Source organism: Aulonocara stuartgranti (assembly GCF_965226115.1).
Source record: "Aulonocara stuartgranti genome assembly, chromosome: 7".
In the NCBI taxonomy this organism is placed as follows: domain Eukaryota; kingdom Metazoa; phylum Chordata; class Actinopteri; order Cichliformes; family Cichlidae; genus Aulonocara; species Aulonocara stuartgranti.
In genome coordinates, this window is record NC_138945.1 from 45,222,779 (window position 1) to 45,246,627 (window position 23,849).

Below are 23,849 nucleotides of genomic sequence, written 5' to 3' on the forward strand. Positions count from 1 at the left end.
ACTTATCAACCACCCTGCCTTAGGAATAAAATCAGCAGTCTGTCAGCCGTCAAATCTAATTGGAAAAATTCCTCATACTGCACATGCAGCTGTTATTCCCCACAGCCATATTGGGATCTCTGCCTGCTGCCAAATTTCGGTGCAACATTTTTTTTCTTTATTATCCCTGTTTTGTCTAAAATAATAAAAAGGCAAAATTTTAATATTGGGGTAAAAACAACCACACATGTGCATCACTGATTTAACTTAAGGACAGATTTTTAATATGCAATTAATCAGTAAGTCTGGTTTTTTGGGGTTTTTTTCCATATTCCATCAGTCTGCTGCCATTAAAGATTAAAATCTTTACATCACAAGTGATCTACAAAAGAAAACTGAATTGGTACTTGGTGCCCAATTTTTGTTTTTCTGTATATGGATAAAAACATTTCCATCATAAATGGATGCAGAAAAGGTATAAAAAACTGCCATAAATTAAATGTCTAAAGTTCAAAATTTCCTTGGAGTGGGTCCCAAATCTTCAAATGAAATGTAAAACAAAAATTGGGCACCAAGTACCAATTCAGTTTTCTTTTGTAGATCACTTGTGATGTAAAGATTTTAATCTTTAATGGCAGCAGACTGATGGAATATGGAAAAAAAAAACAATTAATTGCATATTAAAAATCTGTCCTTAAGTTAAATCAGTGATGCACATGTGTGGTTGTTTATCTGTTTTACCCCAATATTATAATTTTCTTCCCCATTTATGTCACAATAAATAGCATCAGAAATTATGACTGAGTCAGTAAATAGAAAATTTGTCATTTAATGCAACATAATTGTGACTGAATTACAATTAATCTCATGGAAACAAATCACCAAACTGACAGACAGGATGTTTCATACAGGTATATATTACAATGTGCCTTGTTATATAATACAGTCAGGTTCTGTTTTTAATAAAAATAAGCACTGGAGGAGAAAGTGATACTTTTTTTTAAATTTTATTGTAAATTGGACATTATGCAAATTACTTTTGCGACTGATGACTTGTTAATTAAGCTTGTTAAGTGGTCACAGAACTCCCTGCACTGAGTGAGAGTTCAGACGATATCAAGTCAAAAGGTAGCCAGGAGTGCTGCAAGCTGGAGAGCGCACACACAGGACAAAGGGTGAGGGGGAAGTACCAGAATGAGAGAACAAGAACATTGAGTGGCTGACAGTGGTGGCTGCTTGTGCCAAATATATCAGTCAATGAACACAAAACTTCTTTTTTTTGGGTGGTGGTGGGGGCACGAGGGGTGTGGGGTGGGGAGTTGTTCGTTTCAGCCATAGTAACTGACTTCCTCTGTAAATGCAGACAAAAATTCTCCCAGAAATGAATTTGTTTTCACCATTATTGCAAATTCTAACAGATTTTCCAAACAAAAAGGTGTGGTCTCACTGATGCAATACTTACTGCACACATGATATTTTATTTCATAAGGGTGTTTATGCAAACAAGTGTCCACCCTGTGTCCTATGACTCGCAAAGTTTCCTCAAGATAGATTTTCCCAAATACGATCACGAATTCAGTATACAGGAGAGTGTCTGTATAAAATCAAAACAGTCATCCAATGTGTCATGTGACGTCTGTGAGACCAAACCTTTCTTTGCCCCCGTTTTCTCTAATTGTTTGTACAAAGACGATACAACTATCCAGTCATGCAACATTTTTTTGGATGGGAATGGAGGGGCTGGGGGCGGGGAGTGGGGATCTGACTGTTATCTTTGCGGTTTTTAAGCATTCTGCATCTCTTTGCCGATCTTGTAGCTCAAGATCTTGTTCCAGTCGATCTTGGTACGTGTCACAGGAAGCTGGCGGCGTAAGGCTTTGAAGGTAGTGTCCGACATGGTCTGGTAATTCTCGTTGATGGCCGTCTACAAGGAATGAAATAAGGATGAAGACAGAGAGGGGACTGGATTTAAAAAAAAAATAATAATACTCAAATAAATCTAAATTTTCCCCAGGTCTGAAGAAGTCTGTGTGGTGTAGGAAAATGGAGTTTTATAACCACATTAGGGTATGTCAGAGTTTTCTCCAGGCCTTGTTGTGAAAGTCAAGCTTTCTCTAAAAAATGTCCAGCTTCATCCAAGTGACTCAGCTTTCTATTCATTGTCACTCTAAAACTTGACTTCCTGTGCTGCGAGTTTGCGAACGTGTAAAATGTTTTCATTATCTCCTGAATTGAGTAACACAAACTCCTCACAACTAAAAGTAACAGATTATCACACAAAACTAAAGCCAAACAACAAAAGATTTTAGTGTGGCAGTAAGTGCTGGAGTCATAACTGTAAAATGTTTCCATCATTTGTGAGGACTTCTGATCTAAGGTGAAAGTTCAGGTTCAACGAAATCTCCTGACATACCTGATAGTCATTCTCTGCAGCCTCCATGATCTTAACAAACTCCTTTGCAGTTGCAGCCTCATTCTGAAAACATGACATTCTTTTGAAGAGGGGAGAGGACAAGGCATCCAACAAAAAAGAAACTTTAAAACCTACACTGCAACTACAGAGCAGAAAACCTCCCCTGGTAGCTGGTACCAGGTCAAAACTTAATTACTAACATAAAATTACAAGTAATCACCCTAAATACATACAAATGTAAAAGTATGGGGAATGATCGTTGCAGCTTCTGCTTGGACTTCACAGAAATACTCACAGAAATTGACATGGACTCCTGAACCTCTTTGTGGCTCACCAGCTGGACATTTCCATCCTCATAGTAATGAACCTAGAAATACATATGGAAATATATAGTGTATTTCTAACCAAAATTTCTTCTGTGCCATGAAATGATTGGAGCTGTAAAAAAAAAAAAAAAATCAAAGAGCTGTGTGCCAACAAACAAATCTCAAGAGGTCTAACAAACCACTCCCCCCCCCCCCCCCCCAAAAAAAAAGGGGGGGGGGGAGTGAAGGAAACGACAACAAAAACCAAGAACACAAAATTTTAGTACCGAGCTTATGGGAAAAAGTAGACAAGGGTGCAACAGAAATTAACTGAACTTTGTGATAAATAAACAAAACACGGTAAAAAAAAAAAAGAGAAAAAAGAAAGAAAGATGACAAAGGAAGAAAAAAGAAACTGAATTTGATTAAAGTCTACATGCAAATGTTGTCAGTAAACGTGAGTTTGAGTATGCGTGCTGACATGCATAACACAACACAGTGTGTCCGTTTTACGTCAAAGATTGTTGTTCAGATAACATACCTGGATTTTCATGATTCCTGCCACTTGGGTGGTGGAGGGGGAGATGGTAAATTTCCATTCTGACCTCCAGCGTCCATTCCTAAACAACGAGAAGGAAAGATAAACACACTTCAGTCACTTTTACTTGACTCAGCTAACTGTCCAGTACATTGGCTCAACTGTCATCGCCTATACTGAAAAATAAACAGAAAAGGTATATGACTTTGTGTTTTTGGTCAACAACAGTGGCAATACAGATAGTAAGAAAGGTATTCACAGTATGAAGTATAGCATCACATTTAAAAACCAGTTAATGTGCGCCTTCATTTAAAGCAATGTAAGAGTTTCTTGAGTTAAGATGACATAGAAGAGTTTTGTTAAGATCCATAAAGATGTAACGTGTTACATCTTGTTCACAGAGTTGCTCTGTGTTATGTCAGTAAAAGCATTACTAATGATGGACCAACAGCTATTTACGTCAGTGAACCATCTCCTAATATGTAGTGAACAGACATGGAAATTAGTTTGGACACTCTACTGCCAATTTTCTTAATTTGACTAAAATTTGCATACTACATTGAAGTTCTGGCTTATTACAAAGTGCTCTGATCAAATATGCGGTCTTGAGGTCAGAACCGACCTCCCATCCAATTCGGCCAACTGGGTGACCCTTTGCAGGGTGAAAATCGCAGTGTCCAATTTTTCAATAAAACGCACTTCTATTTTAGTGTGGGGGTGCAAGCATTACAGAAGAGTGAAAAATGATATTTACAGATTTTGACAAATTTTTGAATCATTAAGTTCTAATATGTCTTTTTCATTAGATACAAAATCTCCATGTGAAAGTTTTGATCCTTTTCACTGTGATTTGCAAATCAAAAAATAAATAAATAAAATTTATTTCACTTTCAAACCATTACAGCAGTCACGTACAGTAGTTTTGGGATTACTACACCCAACACTTATAAGACCAATAAGACCCAGCAGCAAAGAGGATTGGTGCAGTTCTTATCCAATTAGATTAACCTGATCAAAATCAACAGAGTCTAACAGTCCAGAGTTATGTGCCAATTACTGCAATGTCCTTAAACACTTCAAGAAACATTTGAGGATTTCAATGGTTTTATTGTATTTAACATGTAGTTGTTGTTAAGGTTAAAAATCATCTGCCTAAATACTAGTATTGAAAAAAAAGATTCATCTGAAAGCAGAAAGGGAGGAGACACAAGAAATATCAGAAAATATAAGGGAGGGAAAATATCACACTAATGTTTTGACTGTTTTACACATACCAGAAGTTTTTTGGTTGAAACTGATGGCACTCAATGCACACGATGATAGTTTGATGTCCATCAATGGTTTTCGCATAAATCTGAAGTCAAAAGACAAAAAAGACACTTTCAGATTTCACATGCAACTCAAGGCCACTTTCACTGCTCAACGTGTGCAGAATTGACACCACACGGTGGTTTTATAGTCAAAACTTAAATTATATACCTGACCCTGTCATGGTACTTAGAGGATGTCATATATACACAACACATTTAATAAGTAGGACAACAGCTGTTTTGCAAAGTAAAAGACAGGCTTATCTAAATACTGGCCTGCTACTGCTTCCTGCTTGAAACTGATTAAATTTGACTGTACATGTTGTATTTGATCACTAATAACATTAGGCTACTTTTAGCTGCTAATTTGTTGCAAGGGATTAAAAAATAAAAATAAATAGATACCCTTCCTGTTCCAATCCCCAAGGGTTAAACGAATGTATAAAACAAAATATTAATCTTGAAATGCAAGTGGAAACAAAATGAAGGCCACTAAAGTTCTAATTTAATAGAAAACAGATCTCCGAATGAAGAGGATCACTATGCAAAGGCAAGAGATTTTGGTCCTAAAAGCTCTGGTTTATGTTTGTATTCTGAGCAGTTCTGTTGAATTGTGTGTGACTTTTAAATGTATCTGTTTTTATAAGCCTGTAGGAAAACACCAGAGAACAGTGAGCTTCAGTCCCAATTATCAGTCATCTATATTACACACAAGCCTCTGCTGTTAAGTTTAGAGCAATGTGTAATAGTTGTAACGTGTGTTTTGAACTCCAGAGTCAGATCCTGTGGGAGAACTCCCTCTTGCTTGATGTTTTCATAAACTAATAGCTTTAAACACACAATGAAAAAATGAACTTTCTGAGGTGAGCAGTTCAGTTATTCTGGTAACAGAGTGGGCTTGAACATACGGTGCAGACACCGCTCGGATAGTGCTCCTTGACATAGGCCCTGACAGCAGAGTCCAAGGCACTCCTCCAGCCTTCCAGGGAGCTGTCAACATCATGGGGCCGTGGGTCACTGGCCTCCTTCCTCAGGTGGTCAAACTTGAAGGAGATCTTATTCTTGGGGTCCAAGACCCTGCCATTCCCAAGATCACCATGCTCTGTGATTAAGACCTGAAATATAAAGCGGGGGGGGGGGGGGGTAAAGGAATGAGAAAGAGAGCTGTGGGAAGGCCAAGAAATAGAAAATGAAAGAGCACTGGAAAAATAAGTAAAACATGTAAGAAAGAAAAATTAATAAATAATCCGACAAGAACATGTATGGAAAGAGAACAGCACAATAAAGAAGTAGAGCTGTGGTAAATTATCTAAGGAGACAGGAGAGATGAAGAGGAAACAAAAGGATGAAAAGAGGAGGACGGAGAACAATAGGAACCACAGGCATCATCAGCCTGAACTTTCCATCTTCTGCCTTTCACCTCAACACTTAGCTCAGTTAGCTGGGCACCAGACAGGGGAATTTCAGCCCAGCATATGGGAACAGAGGGACATGATGACATCTTTACATAAGACAGTGCAATCATTACTAAAGCCAACACAGCCACATTCATTCAGCAGTGTTCAACCTTCACACAAATGCACAGAAAGCAAACAGTGACATTTAAATAAAAGTGGCTATGTGATCCTGTTTTGCAGGAACTAAAGGAGAAGATTCAGACTTGTTTGATCTTTCATCCAATTTTATTTGTCTCTTTTAATGCCAATGATACAATTATACTATGTTTTGCATCACTTAAACCATAATATATTTGGAGGCTACCATCTCTCTTCTAACCCTGAAGTCCAAGAAAAGTGTCACTTTTTTATTTCTGATGATAGTCTTGGCTGGATGAGCTAAAGAAACAGATCTCTATAAAACTGTGCTTTTACATTACAGGAACGTCACACTTGTGACTGCCTGGTCCACATGGAAAAAGTTTATGAACTGAGTCACTCATTCTTCTGATGTGCATCAACTATAGCAGTATCTAACTGTGCGTTGGAGCTATAAAGTGACTGATGCCAAAAGTAATAAAAGTCCTGTTCTTTAGCTTCTGTATTGCTACCATAACCTCAGGGTCAAAAAGCAAAGCATGAGCTCACCTGTTCTTCGTAGCCCTCGATTTTCACGGGGGTAAACTGGTCCAAGTTGTACTGTGCAAATGCACTACGGAGAGAGATACCAAGTTAGTTAGATCGCAAACACAGGAGTCCCGCCTTGCTGGTTATTAAAACTTTTCAATCTTAATATATGTTGATTAAATTGTAACTATTCAGCATGTCCAAGTCTAGAACTCTTAGATGTAAACTGAATGGTTTCTTCTTGCTGTTAACGTGTTGGACAGGGGAGAAATGGTCAGGTGTAAAAACCTAAGCAACTAAAACTAGTCTGGTCTGTGAATCTCAAGTTGTATTCCTCTTTCATCTTCAGTTGTTGCAATGCAAATCTGTATTTTCCGTCTAACATCTGAAATTTTTTAATTGTGGAAATAGCACAAGGGAAGACTTACTGCGCTGCACCTTCCCTGAGCAGATTGTCATTGTTGAGCAGCAATCGCACATCTAAGAGGAAAAATTGTCATATTATTATTATTAATGGTGGCAGAAGAGGAAAGAATACCGGAACAGCAGATCATCTCCATGACACGCACACAAACACTAAAGTCACAGCTGCCAGCAGTCAGTGTTTGCAGCATCTATGCCAGGGGAGTGAAGCAGACATGGTAAATTAGCTCAGTGGAAAAGGCTATAATCACATAGAGATGAAAGGGGGAAAAGTTGCAACAGGGGACTGTTTTTAGTGTGTGCATATGAGTGTGTGTGGCTGACAGGCTGTGATAAGCGGTAAACAGACAACCCCAAAGGCGTTCCTCTGAGGTGACGACATGTACCGGGCCAGGATGAGTCGTTAACAAAGCCAAGACACACATACACACTGTCTCGAGGGGCACTACTGTGACAGTGTGGTGTCAACTCTGGTGCTGCAGGGCGAGACACATTTTGAGCAAAACATCACAGTCTCAATTTAATTTCCTGGTGGCCATAAAATCCAAATAATGGATTCTATTTTAGGTCCTCTGTATTAACTGAAACCAAAACTATTTTAGTGTGAGAAACCTACACAAAGACAAAAAACAGTGCTGCACTGACACAGTACTGTAATGTACATTAATGGTGTGTACATGACTTGCTCTCCAATGATGGTTGAACGGGTGGCCATGTATAGACTCCCTTTTGTACTATTTATTTCAATGTAGCCAGCTATACTGTATGTAAAAGGGTTAGGGCATACACAACAGAAACACAAATACAGCATTCTGTAACTCCTGAGCAGTTCACACTTCATTGATGCCTCCTGGCTCTGATGTTGACAAAAGCTGTCAGACTAAAAATAAAAACTTACTAAAACAAGTCTCTAATTGTTTACTTAGAACATAGTTGGCACGGCTTTAAACCATGTACCAAAGGCTGCTTTACGGTCTTGGAGCACCTGTGACCAAATCATTTCCTCTAGGACTGACAAAGTATTCCGATTTTTTTTGTATTTACACCAGGCAGTATTTTAAAAATGTCAGCACCGCTGACATTTTTGATATTTTTCCCAGCTAACCACAATTCCTCAAGAGGCGCTTGCTTTTTCCAGGGGGCCAGAGAATGAGAATATACGCTCAATGATTTGGCCACTTAAATAAAGGTGACTCATTACACCATCTGATGGTGCAAAATGGTATAATACCAAAGTACATCTAGGTTCTAACACAAGTTGAAGTTAATATCTCTTCAACAAAAGACACGGATGATAAAAAATGTAAACATTACCCATATAATTATTTATATCACATTTTCACTGTTTGCCTTTCATGTTTTCATTTCCCTCACTTTTACATTTAACAATAGTTTTTGTCAATACAGAGTTACTGGAAACTGTAACAAAACAGAATTTGCTGCAGACAGTCTCTTTATACATAAGTCAAGCTATTCAAATACACTTTTATGTATTTATGTTTGGTGATTGCAGACTCATACATTGCATTAAACTACAAGTTCTGAGCAATGTAATCATTGTTAATCTTATGAAAGAATATACAGAGGAACAAGAACAGAAAGCTCACCATTGAAAACTTCATTAAATTCTCCTGGTGGGGCGTGGATGACAAAGTTAGCTGCTATGCGCACCTAAAACCAAAGATAGAAGGCAGAGGTTACATGTCAGTGGTCTGATATAAACAGCAGAAATATCAGCGTGTTGCCTGCATTTTAAATAGGGGCTAAAATGTGACATTCATATTTAGCTCAAATTCACAGTGTAAACATGTGTACACAGTGCCACCAACAGAGGGTGTAACATGACTGTCTCACTGGTTTGGAGGGTGGAGTGAGGTTTTTCTGACATTTCAGTCTCCAGAATATCTGAGCAGCATCGAACAGTCTTTTTTTTTTTAACCTCCTATACTTCTCTTCTTCTGCTATACCACAGCACTTCCTGTTTCCAGGTCACATGTCAAACTGACAGCCAGCTGACAGCCCCTCCCTCTCTTGCTTGCTTTACAACCATATAAGGAAATAAAAATGTGCTGAGCACTACTACACACACGGTCTCTTGCCCTACCCCTATACATTTCTACCTCACTCTATCATTGGCAGGGGACGGCAGCTCAGCCAGGTTCCCTCTCATCTCACAAGCTGGTATATCAGAGAAAGTGTGCATATGAGAGAGAATGTGTGTGCACGTGTGGGTCCTATGGGTTCTTATTAGTGAGTGTATATACACTACTGCTAGGCACTCACAGAGAGCAGCAGATTGATTTTTGCTAATGAGCAATGCTCAGAGAAAGGAAGGCACTTGGGAAACAACGTGTGTCTCTCTGTTATGCTGAGATCAAAGTTTATCTGCATTAGTCTAATCTGTCATGAGATCATCATGACCCAGTTACATTAAACAACAAAAAAATTCATGTGCATTTGAGCACATAACAGATAAACACAGTCTTTGCTAAACAGATGGCGGAAAACTGTTTGTGTGTGTTTATGACTTGAAATCCCTGCGGGAAGACTAATTTGCATTGGGTTTCCCTCATTACACTGGACGGCAGTGTAAACAGACTGCATCACTCACTCTCTCACTCACACTCACACACACACACACACACACACACACACACTTTTTCTAAGAACCAGGTTTACATGTTATTTAGTCTAGTTATATCAGCTAAGTAGAAAAACAAAGCCATCACATATCCATGTTCTTAATTGTATTAAAATGCAGTCACTGTCATCTAAAACAGGAGCACTTACAGGGTGAAACATGTAAGCACTGGATATGCGTGCGATTAGTTAAACTGGATGTTTATTTGTTGCTGCCCTTGCTAATCAGCAACAGAAATACCAGTCAGTTAAGCTAATTATTCATCCATTAAAGTACAAATCCAGTCAACTGCTGAGATGTCATAGGATCAGCAATGCATATAAGGCAAAAATTGCTTGTTATTCAAGACCAACAGGTGTTTTACCTCGAGACAGAATCATTTGCGCTACAAGGTTTGGAGGGGGATGAGTTGGGTTTCTTTAAAGCTGGAATTAGAGCTGAGCTGGACGCGTTTGTGGGGTTTCCAAAATATTTTAGGGAACTTAATTAAAAGAGCTGTCATGTTGCTGACTGGGCACTTATAATTTTAGCTACTGGACACTTCTCCTGTAGTTAAATCAGAATTGACCCAATTTTGAGTAGTAAATGTGTTTAGGGTGGATTTTTGATCTGCACTGCTGGAAGTACGACTATATTCACAGATTAATAATGAAAAAGCACACACACACACACACACACACACACACACACACACACACACACACACATATTAATTACTACCAAAGACAATCTGTAAGCACATTAACTAGTTCAAATATCTGACATCAAACTGAACTCCTTTCAGCCTGATCTGGTTTCAATAAAGTCTATTAATAGTGCTTAAGTTCAGCAGGAGCTGTAATTACAGCTGGACATTAGATATACCATCTCAGTGTCAGAAAAATTGTTATTCTACATTATTTTCATGTGGTGTCTTGCAGTTTTACTGTAATGTGATACGGTAATATCCATAAATCTTTGTGAATGTGTTATTCATGGTGACACACGGGGGCCAGTGGGCTTCCCAGTACGCCACTGACAAGAAGCAGGGAACACACACACACACACACACACACACACACACACACACACACACACACACACACACACACACACCTGAATAGAAAACTATTTGAATATTTACTATAAAGACAGATTTCCAAGCACTCAACAGCTGAAACAGTACTTCAAGTAACACTGATTGCAGATAATTGAATCTTACTGTGTGAACTTAACACAATTAACTGTGAAGCACCTACAGCTAGTGAGAGGGATGGGGATGGTTTTACAATTAAATCATGCTAAAAACCACATTTTAAGGAAATGGAGATGAAAGTCTAAGACCAAGGGAGCATACTGTGGTTTAAAATGATTCACTAGCAGGAGAATGGAGACGCTCTATTAGTTTACAAGTAAAGGTATTGACTTTTAAAAGCTTGTTACATCACCTCTTTCTTCCTCCGAGTACCTCAAACTTGATTTACTATTGCACTGAGTCTCCACCACCCGAGCAACACTGCCTGCAGCGCATGTAGCAGAGCATCATCAAACATGCATAGCATGCAAGGCTCTGGTATGGTCACTAAGAGAATTTTTCAAGCTCAGTGCTGGCCTTTTGGGTTTATTTGGGTGGGGGGAAAACGTTGACATGGATACATTTTGTTCAGACAAGCAATAAGGATCTATTTATGAGTCATTTACCAAGTACCATGACAGATCACAATCATTTAAGAGCAGTTTAGCATGGTGGGTGATCTTCAAAGAACCATTGCATAGTTCCCAGTAAATGTTGACTACTACTTTTGCTTGAAATGCCCAACTCTACTACATACCAAACTTGAAACTGATTCTGCTTCTGAAATCAAACAAACAGTACCACAAACATAACCTCTTCAGGGCTCTAGAGTGCGACCAATTTGGTCGCATTTGCGACCAAATTTTTCAGTGGTGCGACTAAAAAAAAAAAAATTTGGTTGCACCTGTGCGACCAGCTGTTCGGGTAGCAAAAAAAAAAAATCTGCAACCTTCCCTTTGGTCAACAACAGACACACATTATGCCCCTATCGTGGACTAAACCAATCAGAGATAGTAAGGGGCGGGACCTCTCTGATTGGCCGTGGTCCAGTTGAAAGTGCAGGTGGAAGTGGGAGGTGAGTAGCTTGAATAAAGCGATATCAATTCGTTAAATCCTGAATCGACTTTTAAATATAACTGTGTTTGGCCAGAAACGCCAGATTCTCAGATTAAAGCTCACAAAACCATTTCAACAACAACCAAACAGCAAATGAGAGCAGGTACACGGACTCCACACAAAGACGTAAACACAGAGCGGATCGACGCATCAGAATCAACTTTGTCTTTCTCGGGCGGCCCGTAGACGGACACGCTGTCGGAGCTCGGCGATTCTGCGTCGGGTCCGCTGTGATTACGTCTTTTTGCGCTGATTCTGAGCTGCAGGTTTTGTCTCTCTCCAACCAAAATTCGCCGAGCCAGCAGCAAAAGAAGCAGCAAACTGCGCTTCACATTTGATCAATGTCGTCATGAATTTTGCCGTTTTGCTTCCACGACTATTAAAATCACACTCCATGCACAGCTAGCTCTCTCTCTATACTTCAAGAACAGTTTCCCGTCTCCAATCTCTGTTTTCTGTATTATTCATTCGCTTATTACCCACCAGTCTACCGTTGTTTACAGCGCTGTCGGCTGCTGTCTTTTTCTTTTCTTTTTTTCACTTAAATGACCTCGGACAAGAAAGCCTATTTTTTCTGTTGTTCAATACTGAAGAAATTTAAACTTTATATGCAGAACATTGTAGAATATTTTTAAGGTTATCTGCTATAAAAAGCCAGACCAGGAAAATCTCCTTCATGTTTTTCTGTGTTTTATTCTCAGTTACTTTCACACAAAGGCACCTGCTGTGATGTTCACAATTCTGATGAAGTCAGTACTGATAAATGATCAGAATTATAATATTTCTGACTGAGGCTAAGTTGAATCGAATCGGGACTTTGAAAACCAGAATCGAATGGATTATAGAAATCAGTGATGATACCCAGCCCTAGTGAGCAGCCTAGGCACGACAGAGGTGGATGTAGCTGTAATAGGAAAAGAACTATTGCTAACTTTTCTGTTAAGTTAAGGCCTGATCCTTCTGAAATTCATAGCCAGTGCTCTGACACGGTGTCATCAATCTTTGAATGCTGAAAAAGCACAGTGTATCCAGAAAAACACATTATATTATATAAATTATTATAAAATTTGTGTGCGCCTAACTTTAAAAAGTTAGGCATACCGGTACGCCCATGGCAAAAAGTTAGTCTAGAGCCCTGCTCTTTGATCGAGGTAATTACGTATTGTAATTACCTTACACTTAACATTGCGTCAACAATAAAATTTTGTTGTAGACGCAATGTTAAGTGTTCTCTCAGTGCGTTACACCGGGGCACAGATATGCTGGGACACTTTAGGGCTCTGAGACCTATTTTCATCATTGAGCACTGACTGCTACTGTGCCACAATGGGCAGCACTCAAGTAAAAAAAAATCTCTACAGGGAATTATATTAACAACTCCCAGGCATTAGTGCATGAACTCTGATACACTGCTGTGCAACTAGTTGAATTCATGCTAATTTATTGTATACCTTGTGCATATCTTGGCTTGGGGTATTCTGCTTATACCAAGTCACGTCAGGCTCAACTTAAATGCTGGTTTCCTTATTTTATTGTAAAATAAAATATAGCAATTAAATATTAGGGGTGCAACGATACACAAAATTCACGGTTCGGTTCGGTTCGATACTTTGGTGTCACGGTTCGATATTTTTTCGATACAAAAAAATGTTCATGCCTTTTTAATTTGTCATTTATTAAAATTATAAATATATATTTTAACTCAAAAGTACAGTTTTTAAATTTAACCCTAACCCTTGTGCGCGTTTTTTATTTTGACAGCGAATGCGCACCTGCGGACCACTTATGTGCACCCCTGGTTATATAGCTCGTCATATTGCAGCCATAGAAATTCTTTTGTCCATGAAACCATAAAGCTGCACTTTCTTTTTGCCTCATAGTCTGATTTGTCATAACTTCTCCGTTTTGTGGTAAGCTTTTCTTTGGCTGTCACTTCTTCACCCTGACCTGTCTTATTTGGCTCAGCAGAACTAAAATATATATCTGTCTTTGAAGGTTCTCAGTCATCCAGGTCATCGTAGTCAAATATAAATCCTGCTGCTTTTACACACGGACTCACATAAGCTCAGCGATTCTCTGCGCGATCAACCTCTCACATGTTTAAGCTGCGGGAGATTTCACTTGTCATGTTTGCATAGTAAGCTAACGATTAATAAGACGATGTCAGAGGAATTGGTGCACAAATTATCATCACTCACAGATCAGTGCTGTCGCTCTCTATACACAGTTCGCACGATTGCAAAGTGAAAGCAAAAAAACAAGCGCAAATTCAAACGCGATTTCAATATATCACATATTGACAGCGGCTCACCGATGCCAATGACATAATTACCCAGCTACATTTCTGAAAGAATGCAAAAGCATTGACATATATTTTTCCTTCCTACAATAGCCCGACGGGCAGGGTAGCCCGTCTGAAAAAAAATCGCTAGCCCCAGGACGTCGGGCTAGCGATTTTGCGAGCCCTGTATCTGATTGAGGAATCACTCATCTTTGGAAAAGAGAGTTTATTACAGAGAAATGTCTCTTTCCAAAATAAAAGCTATACTATCCGCTTCTTCTGGGCTATATTCTCAGCAGCATAAGGAGAATCATGTGCTAACAGCTGTCTAAATGACTCGGCTAAAGTTAGTAGCATGCTTGTTGTTTTTGTCTTTGCACTAGGATGATGTCGGCGTAAATGTGCAGTCATATTCGTTGTGTTCCCACTAGTGCTTTCAGGTTAATCTCGTTGAAATGACCTTAACGCCACAACACGGCAAATCTCCGTTAACGAGCTACCGCCATCTTGCAAGGAGAGCTTAACTTCTGTCTTGCTAGCTTGCCCTGCGCTCTTCCTTCTGACGATGCTGTCTGTGTTGAGCGCTCAGTGGATCTGCGCTCGACAGTGCAGCCTAGGCGGAGTAGTCGAACGCAGATTCACTGAGCGCTCAACACAGACAGCATCGTCAGAAGGAAAGTTGATAAAATAAATTACAAATGTTGTATTGTTCGATACATATGCGTACCGAACCGAAAGCACTGTATCGAACGGTTCAATATCGATACGAATATCGTTGCACCCCTATTAAATATGTCTAATAATATAAATGTAATGATTTATTAGTAGAATAATAAGTGACAGACACAAGATAAATAAAATAATTGGTAAAGTATATGGGTGTTGTTTATCTAATTTCTTTGCACCAGTGACAGTCATACTGCAAACTGTTGTCATTCACAGTTGCACCTGAACCAAGGTTCTTGTAGATTGTACCCTATTTAATGTCTGTGACCAGACACAATAAGTTAAAATAAATGAGTTTCCAAGTAGAGGGAAAAGCCAAAGCACCATCTACTCTGAGCTTAAGTCATATCAATGCATTTCACAACAGTTTCTGATTAAGTGAAATACTTATGCAAGCATTAAAAAAGAAAAAAAAACTGTTAGTGTAAGAGGTGTGAAATACAAATGCGGTCGCTCTGCTTTGACCCAACTCTGTGCTACATTAGCTAAACCACTAGCTGCTGCATGGTGACATAAACTCAAACAACACAGAACTGAAAATAAATAGATCAGCCCATTACCACAGATACCCGTTCCATCTTTTTGAGTTAAATAAATGTTGGATCAGTGCATCCCTATTATTACATATCTCCACAGCTTAGGATAAATCACTTTCTAATTCATATCCAACTTTTTAATGCTTACTGCAGTTAAAAGAAAAAAGCAGCATGATTGGATCACAGTCTGATTACAACCCAAACTTTTTTTCAGTGCAAAAAAGGGCTTTTTAAAATACTCCTTAACAGTTTTATCACTTATCTTTCTAATGGCTCTTAGAGGGTGCAGCATGAGAAGCTGTTGTACAGGCACAAGCTAACCAAAAAGCTGGAACAATAATACTGGAGCTTCTCATACACACAAAGAATGAGGAGCACAGGCACCCCCTGTGGTGTGGGATTCTTGTGTCTTTGTACTCTCTTGGTCCAGACACCAGCTGGTGTCCTTTCTTTCAATTTGCTCACTGTATATTCATCCTCATAATACCACCCAACAACCCCGCTTTTTTACAACAGACACTCTCATCCTGCACCCTCTTAGTAAGAGCCTTTTCTTTAATCCCAAATGACACCCACTAACATTGAAACCACACTTGTCCTAATCATTATCACGCAATTCCAGATGCATTAAACTAATGACAATAACATAGAAAAGCAGGAATAAACTGTGGCAATATATTTACCAATGCCTTTTTTAAGCTCTACTGTGTCCGTGAATTTGATTCCCTTACTTGGCATGCAGCCATTTCAATATCCCAGATTTAAAAGGAAAAGAAATCTGTGGCGCTTTAAATGCTACAGAACAGACAACCCAATCTGTCAGGGGCAAATGCTGGGGGCCTGGATGATCAAAATTTATGGATAATGAGAACACAGCAGGATGCAAGAAAGATGAGGAAGACTGTCAGGTAGCCGCAGGCTAAACAGAAATGTCCCACTGCTGATCAAAATAAGAAGGTGGTGGCTGGTCGACACAAGATTAGGCTGAACCAACAAGACCTAACATCTGTGATGTTGGAGATAAATACTATCAGAGGCAGACAGGCAAGAGATTATGACTTTTTAAAGTAATTATGATGTATGTGAATTATGAACTATGTGCTCTCTTTTTCATATCTGTCACCTGCTCTAGTCCTTTTGTTCAGGGTTACACTACTGACTTTCATTCATTCACATTCATTGCATTACAAGAAATGCAGTTTTAAAAAAATCTTAGTTAACTCTTAATCCATTAAATTTGAAAACAATGAAATCATTTTTTTATCTCCACTAATGAATGTGAAAGTTTTCCTTTCTTCCCACTGGTGCCTTTCACAGCATTTCTTTGGACTTCATCCATCACCTGTGCTAGAAAATTGCAACCCTGATGGCAAACTAAAAGTGTACATCATTAAAGGCATCTACACCCTCACTTTTTTTCTTTTTTCTTTCCTTTATAAAAAAAATACAGTGGGGCAAAAAAGTATTTAGTCAGCCACCGATTGTGCAAGTTCCCCCACCTAAAATGATGACAGAGGTAATTTGCACCAGAGGTACACTTCAACTGTGAGAGACAGAATGTGAAAAAAAAAAAATCCATGAATCCACATGGTAGGATTTGTAAAGAATTTATTCGTAAATTAGGTTGGAAAATAAGTATTTGGTCACCTCAAACAAGGAAAATCTCTGGCTCTCACAGACCTGTAACGTCTTCTGTAAGAAGCTTTTCTGTCCCCCACTCGTTACCTGTATGAATGGCACCTGTTTGAACTCATCATCTGTATAAAAGACACCTGTCCACAGCCTCAAACAGTCAGACTCCAAACTCCGCCATGGCCAAGACCAAAGAGCTTTCAAAGGACACCAGGAAAAGTATTGTAGACCTGCACCAGACTGGGAAGAGTGAATCTACAATAGGCAAGCAGCTTGGTGTGAAAAAAATCAACTGTGGGAGCAATCATCAGAAAATGGAAGACATACAAGACCACTGATGATCTCCCTCGATCTGGGGCTCCACGCAAGATCTCATCCCGTGGGGTCAAAATGATCATGAGAACAGTGAGCAAAGATCCCAGAACCACACGGGGGGACCTGGTGAATGACCTGCAGAGAGCTGGGACCAAAGTAACAAAGGTCACCATCAGTAACACACTACAACGGCAGGGAATCAAATCCCGCAGTGCCAGACGTGTTCCGCTGCTGAAGCCAGTGCATGTCCAGGCCCGTCTGAAGTTTGCCAGAGAGCACATGGATGATACAGCAGAGGATTGGGAGAATGTCATGTGGTCAGATGAAACCAAAGTAGAACTTTTTGGTATAAACTCAACTCGTCGTGTTTGGAGGAAGAAGAATACTGAGTTGCATCCCAAGAACACCATACCTACTGTGAAGCATGGGGGTGGAAACATCATGCTATGGGGCTGTTTTTCTGCCAAGGGGACAGGACGACTGATCCGTGTTAAGGACAGAATGAATGGGGCCATGTATCGTGAGATTTTGAGCCAAAACCTCCTTCCATCAGTGAGAACTTTGAAGATGAAACGAGGCTGGGTCTTCCAACATGACAATGATCCAAAACACACTGCCCGGGCAGCAAAGGAGTGGCTCCGTAAGAAGCATTTGAAAGTCCTGGAGTGGCCTAGCCAGTCTCCAGACCTCAACCCCATAGAAAATCTGTGGCGGGAGTTGAAAGTCCGTGTTGCTCGGCGACAGCCCCAAAACATCACTGCTCTCGAGAAGATCTGCATGGAGGAATGGGCCAAAATACCAGCTACTGTGTGTGCAAACCTGGTAAAGACCTATAGTAAACGTTTGACCTCTGTTATTGCCAACAAAGGTTATGTTACAAAGTATTGAGTTGTATTTTTGTTATTGACCAAATACTTATTTTCCACCCTGATTTACGAATAAATTCTTTACAAATCCTACCATGTGGATTCATGGATTTTTTTTTCACATTCTGTCTCTCACAGTTGAAGTGTACCTCTGGTGCAAATTACTGACCTCTGTCATCATTTTAGGTGGGGGAACTTGCACAATCGGTGGCTGACTAAATACTTTTTTGCCCCACTGTACATATGATGAATACTATGGCAAGAAGCAAACTTCTGGTCGCAGTTAGCGAGTAAACCTTTAACTGTACTAATAGTGAATAGGCAGCTTTGTCTACTGCAGATTATGTCACCTTTGCTCACAACAGGAATAGGATCATTTTACTCCAAGTAGCCAACTATGTGACACATTTAGTACCAGCAGCTTGCATTACAACTTCCAGACAGCAGACCTACCAGGGTAAAGCTACTCCTTTCTGTATAGCTGCCTTAACCAGTTTGATGTGAGACAACGGTATAAATGTGAAGCCACACAACTATACATGAGTTCTCTTTCCACATCTCCACATTCATTCTGCTACAGCCACATACAGACAGGACTCCTGAATTTGTCTGTTAAAAATGGAAAAACCACCAAGTTCTGGCCGTTAGTTATGTATTCCCCATGGTCTAAGACAGCTGTTCAAAGCCAAGCTCAGGGACACATCTGGGACTGTTGGGACTTTCAAATGAAATGAAGGGTGATTTATTTTCACTCTTAGTTTATTGATGATAATGACCTTATTTAAGGTTTCTTTATAGCTCTTTTTACTCAAGTTTGGAAAAACAAAAGAACAAACAAACAACAACAACAACAACAAAAAAACCCCAAATGAGTTACTGTGATCTCAAGAGAAAATCTGAGTAATGCATCTCCCAGAAGAGGAAGAACTCTGCAAGCATCTTGTTCTCTGTAATTTATTGTAAAATGTAAATTACTGTAATATCTAAATATTTTCTGACACAGTTTTTTCTGCCATTCTAATCTTTATTGAGATCCAGCCAGACAAATGCCCCCCCCCCCCCCCAAAAAAAAAAAAAAATCACAACAGGCTTTATCCTATACACAGGATTTGGTGCATAATTTTAACCATAATGGCTTTCTGCACCGTCACAACATGGATCATTTACACTGATGCCCCAGGTAGGAATCAAGCAACTATCCTTTTTCTGTCTTCCCTGACAATTAAACATGTTAACTTTACCTAACTTTACACAAAATCGAAACTAATTCTGCTTTAAAATGTTTCATTCGATTTTTGTGGTGCTCCTTTCACATTTATGGTCGCATCACCATCAAAACATAAATCTGCATTGTTATTCATCCTCTATGGCTCCCATCAGTCTGGATCATCATTCTGCTTCAAGGAGTGCTGTGTCCCTTTAGTGGGCAAAAGGGGGAACTATAACATTTGCTTAGCTTCTTTGTTTGCTTTTGCTCACCAGCACGGGTGCGTCATGTGTACTTGCTGACAACTGAAACACTTGTAAACCTCAAAAAAAAAAAAAAAACACCAACAGCTATTTTCACAGTGTATAAAGCTATTTCTTCCCAACTTACAAGAGGAAGAACTAAATACCGAAACTCAAAAATGCTGAAACTACCATGTGATGCTTTCAACTATTGAGTGATTGTATCCGATTAATACTTCCAGTTACTCCTCAACTCTAACCCCCAAAAATTCAGCTGGTCCCAGCTTCTCAAGTGTACTGATCTGCTTTCCATTATCATATTTTAATAGAAACTGAATATCTTGGACTACTAATTGAACAAAAAAGGGTCAATGAACAAAATATAATAAAAACTTTGCAACCCTATATAAATGGCATTCGACAGTACTGCCTCAGCTGTGAAGTTTGTCACAGCCGATTATACAGCTTAATTCTCTTTCTTGAAACAGGAACCAAAGCACCGAAAGTCAGACTACTCTTACAAATATCTTTTCCATTTACCATAGTCCTACGACAAAGTCAAGGTAAGTACATGTTATTAGGTAAACGGGTTGGCTGGCCTGTGAATTAATTTACTGTGTACTAGATCGTCATCCTAACTGCTGTTAAAAAATAAAAATAATAATATGTCGAACAACTTGATTGGCTGGCCACATGGGTCCCCAACAGCACAAATCACTTGAGAAAAAAACATGATAACTAATTTTTTTTCTTATCTTTTCTTTTGAAACCAGTGTTTATAGCAACAACTTTATAACAGCAAAACCTACCGCATGCACAAAGGAGTCTAACATGTAAAGCTTCAGTCACCAATTGTTTTGTTAATTCAAACTATTAATTTGAAAAATAAACCTGCTAATAATTCATACTGTTATTAAAGATTAAGCACTATATGAAAGTAATTAAATGAGCTTTTTTCCTGTACTGATAGAAGTCTGATTTACTAGCCAGGGGTTGAGTGAGGATGTTGTGTTGAGCAATAAGCAAAACCATAAAGTTGACTGATCATAGAGTTGACTGCTTTTTTTTTAACACTTAAGACACCCAGACACTTAAACTCAGGCAACAGAACTGACTGCTAACAGATTGTGCAACAACAGTTTCCTGTAATACTGTGTGTTCTTTCTGTACTGATATCAGGAAGCTTGCAGGCTGGTGCCCAAATGACTCAAGAAGTCTCACAGCAGTGCTTGGTAACTGTGGAAGAGATGACTCTTCTTGCTGTTAAATCATTTACAAATGGCAGAGTCTCTGTATTAATTTTCAAAACAGGGAGCTCCAGCTTTTTTCCTTTTTCTTTTTTATGAATACCAAAATGAGGCTAACGGCCACAACACAAGCAGGACAGAAATTCTTCAATCTCCAGGGAGACATTTAACAAGTATTTTCCCAGAGCAAAACTCCAAATTCTTTACTGTATATGACAAAGTTCCAGACCTATCAAAAATAATACTGCAACTCCTTCCACCACAACTTAAAACAGTCATCTCACTAACATCACATCAGAGTAAGTGCGGAGTCCCACAAAAGCAAATAGGGAGATTTCTCACTTAAGAGTTTGGAAAGTACCATTGGTTGTCACTTTTACTCACTGTTAGAGTTTCTGGCAGGTCACCAACACTCACGTGGATGAGTTGCTTTTATTCAACAAATCATGACTGGACAGTAAAAGGGATATACACACTAAATCATAAATTATAGAAACTATTCCCCACTGTCACTGTGTCAAGCAGAAGAAAATGTTCATTTCCTCCCTCAAGTTTTTTTCCCCTCAGTGTTTTACAAAACAGGGCTAAGGGCCCAGAGCAGATGGCTGACTGCTCGGAGCGAATGCACCGGAGACGGCCCTTTAAAGTACACTACGATTTTAATGGAACGCACCCACCATGAATAGATGCATAATGCATCTTGGCCTCATACCACTTGTATTCGGAGAAGGAAATGAGCAATTTCCCCCCAGGTAAACACTGCATAACACTGGTTTCGTGTCTGGTGTCACTACCAGTCAGCCTGGCATGAAGCCAATCATCATTCTTTCAGCTCTGCAAAAATCAAACTGTCTGGTCAAAGTATGAAAGTGGCTTAACAATTGTCAAAACCAGTGTGGTTACAAGATTAAAGGAGCTCCCATCCTCTTCGCAAAACCAAAATCCAATGCTGTCAATGAGTTTACCACAGCTTCATGTTGTGTGAACACACCTGAAAAAAAAAAAAACATTTCGGGTGGTCCTGAAATGTAATGTAGTACATGGCCAAAGAAAAAGAAAAAGAAAACAAAACCATACAGTCACTTATAAATTCGAAGCTTGGTTAATGGCAGATGCTTGTGAGTTGTAAAGTGTAACACATTTATACAAATGCAGCTGCTAAATTGCTAAAAAGAACTCTGGAAACTTTTATAGTTTGATGTGGAACAGGGCAAAATGAAACAAACCCTTCTTCTGTTCTTACTCTGAACAGTGTGTTACGTAACTCACAGGATGGAAACAGAAGAGTTATTAAAGATTTATTTTTAATGGCTAACTGTGATATTAACAAGGTTAATGGGAAGAACTACATGTTTATGAGGAGAGCCTTAACACAGGTTACCAGTTACACATTTATATACACCGTTCTGTATGTTAACCTCCAACTATGGCTTCTTCGTACTATCTATTCATTGCTGAGGCATTTATGCATTTAAATCGTGAAGTCCGGCAAGTAAATAAACACTAGAAACAATGTTAAATACATTTTAAATGTTTACAATAAACATTTGCAAACTTTTATAGTTTAATACCTTACAATATAATAAATAAATTATAAGGCTGACAATTAATTAATAAATACCCTGCATAAAAGTTGCCATATTAATTTGCTCGTCGCTAACTGCTGACTTTGTTAACAAAGCCTATAATGAATATAGCGACGAAAAAATGCATTTAGCAGTCCAACAAGGATTCGTGCAAACCCCTTAGCTGAGGCACACGTCCTGTCAGCTATGCATGTCCTCTTATAAGGAAATGAGAAAAACCTGCAGCACTCTTGCATGGGCGTCACTGGTGTAAATCCTGCTTAAATTATGAGTCAGTTTTCTGCTACAGTTTTAGAAACAACACTGATTGCTATGAGGCTTTCACAGCGGTAGAAACAGACTTTCAAACGACAGGACAGAATATAAAAGCAGTTTTTAATTTCTAGCATATCCTTCAGGGGATCTCGTAGTTCCCTCACCTTTCTCTGCTACTTCTTAGAGGGGCGAGAGTTATCAAACTAGCTAGACTATAGCATACGGTTGCTGATTTTACAGTTTGCTCTTCATAAAATGACCCGGCACTCTACCGCTTCCAATATTTTAACTTCTAAAGACAGAAAAGGGGCACCCAACAGGCGAAAGGGCGTGTTAGTAAGTCTGGCTGTCTGTTAGCAGGCTGCGGCTATGCTACTCTAACTAACCTAGCTAGCGGATCCATGGTGCATGAAAACTTCCATAACACAAGTAAGCAGAGACCCGTGAGTGAAATGGCATGTCCACCGGGTGAAAAGAGAACGGGTGGTGAGCATAGGTGAGTGTATAAGACGTTCACGGTTCCTATTTTGAGTCAGGACCGTACAAGGAGCCTCCGTTTGAAATTCGCAAATGAGCGGAAGTTGAGCTAAAAATAAGAGCAGAAGCAGCAGAGGTTGTGCTGAGGCCTGGGTTTTCCCCAAATTTCATAATGCCGGTCGACGCCAGGATGCACCGAGAGCCAGGACCATATGCAACTCAGATTTTGGATGTTACCGTTTCACGCTGTGAGGTTTAACCTAGAATTAAATCGGCATCTTACCTTTTCCTCGTCGGATAGCTGCTCCTCATGATCCGCCATCTTTTCTTCCGGCACCACCAGCTTGTCAGAGCCCAGTGACGTCACGGGATGGGTGGTTCCCACGTCGGTTCGGTTTTGATTGATGCTCCGTCGAAGTTTGCTGTACTGACTGTGAAAGAGGAAGCTCCAAGCCACTGCTTAGTTCAGTGGTTAATTCCAAAAAAGGTTTCAACTCAGAGTGAACTAATTCACTATCAATTTGCAAACGTACTCTACATAACTTTTAAATTATATGATATTTGCAATATTTTTACTACTCATTCAAATAATACATACTGTTTCTGGGGATCAATAGCATATTAAAGTTTTTAATGC

At 39.3% G+C, this 23,849-nt stretch overlaps 1 protein-coding gene across 1 annotated transcript; it reads right to left on the minus strand.

The window, feature by feature from the left end:
- Positions 1–792: 792 nt before the first annotated feature.
- On the minus strand, positions 793–23,608 carry LOC309710070 (F-actin-capping protein subunit alpha-2). The gene is made up of 10 exons (XM_082539247.1): positions 23,496–23,608; positions 8,639–8,702; positions 7,037–7,088; positions 6,630–6,693; positions 5,454–5,660; positions 4,510–4,589; positions 3,239–3,317; positions 2,688–2,759; positions 2,393–2,455; positions 793–1,903 (listed from the first exon to the last, which is right to left on the minus strand). Exons 1-10 carry the CDS (start codon positions 23,532–23,534, stop codon positions 1,763–1,765), a joined length of 861 nt encoding a protein of 286 aa, XP_082395373.1. The 5' UTR covers positions 23,535–23,608; the 3' UTR covers positions 793–1,762.
- Positions 23,609–23,849: the final 241 nt, after the last annotated feature.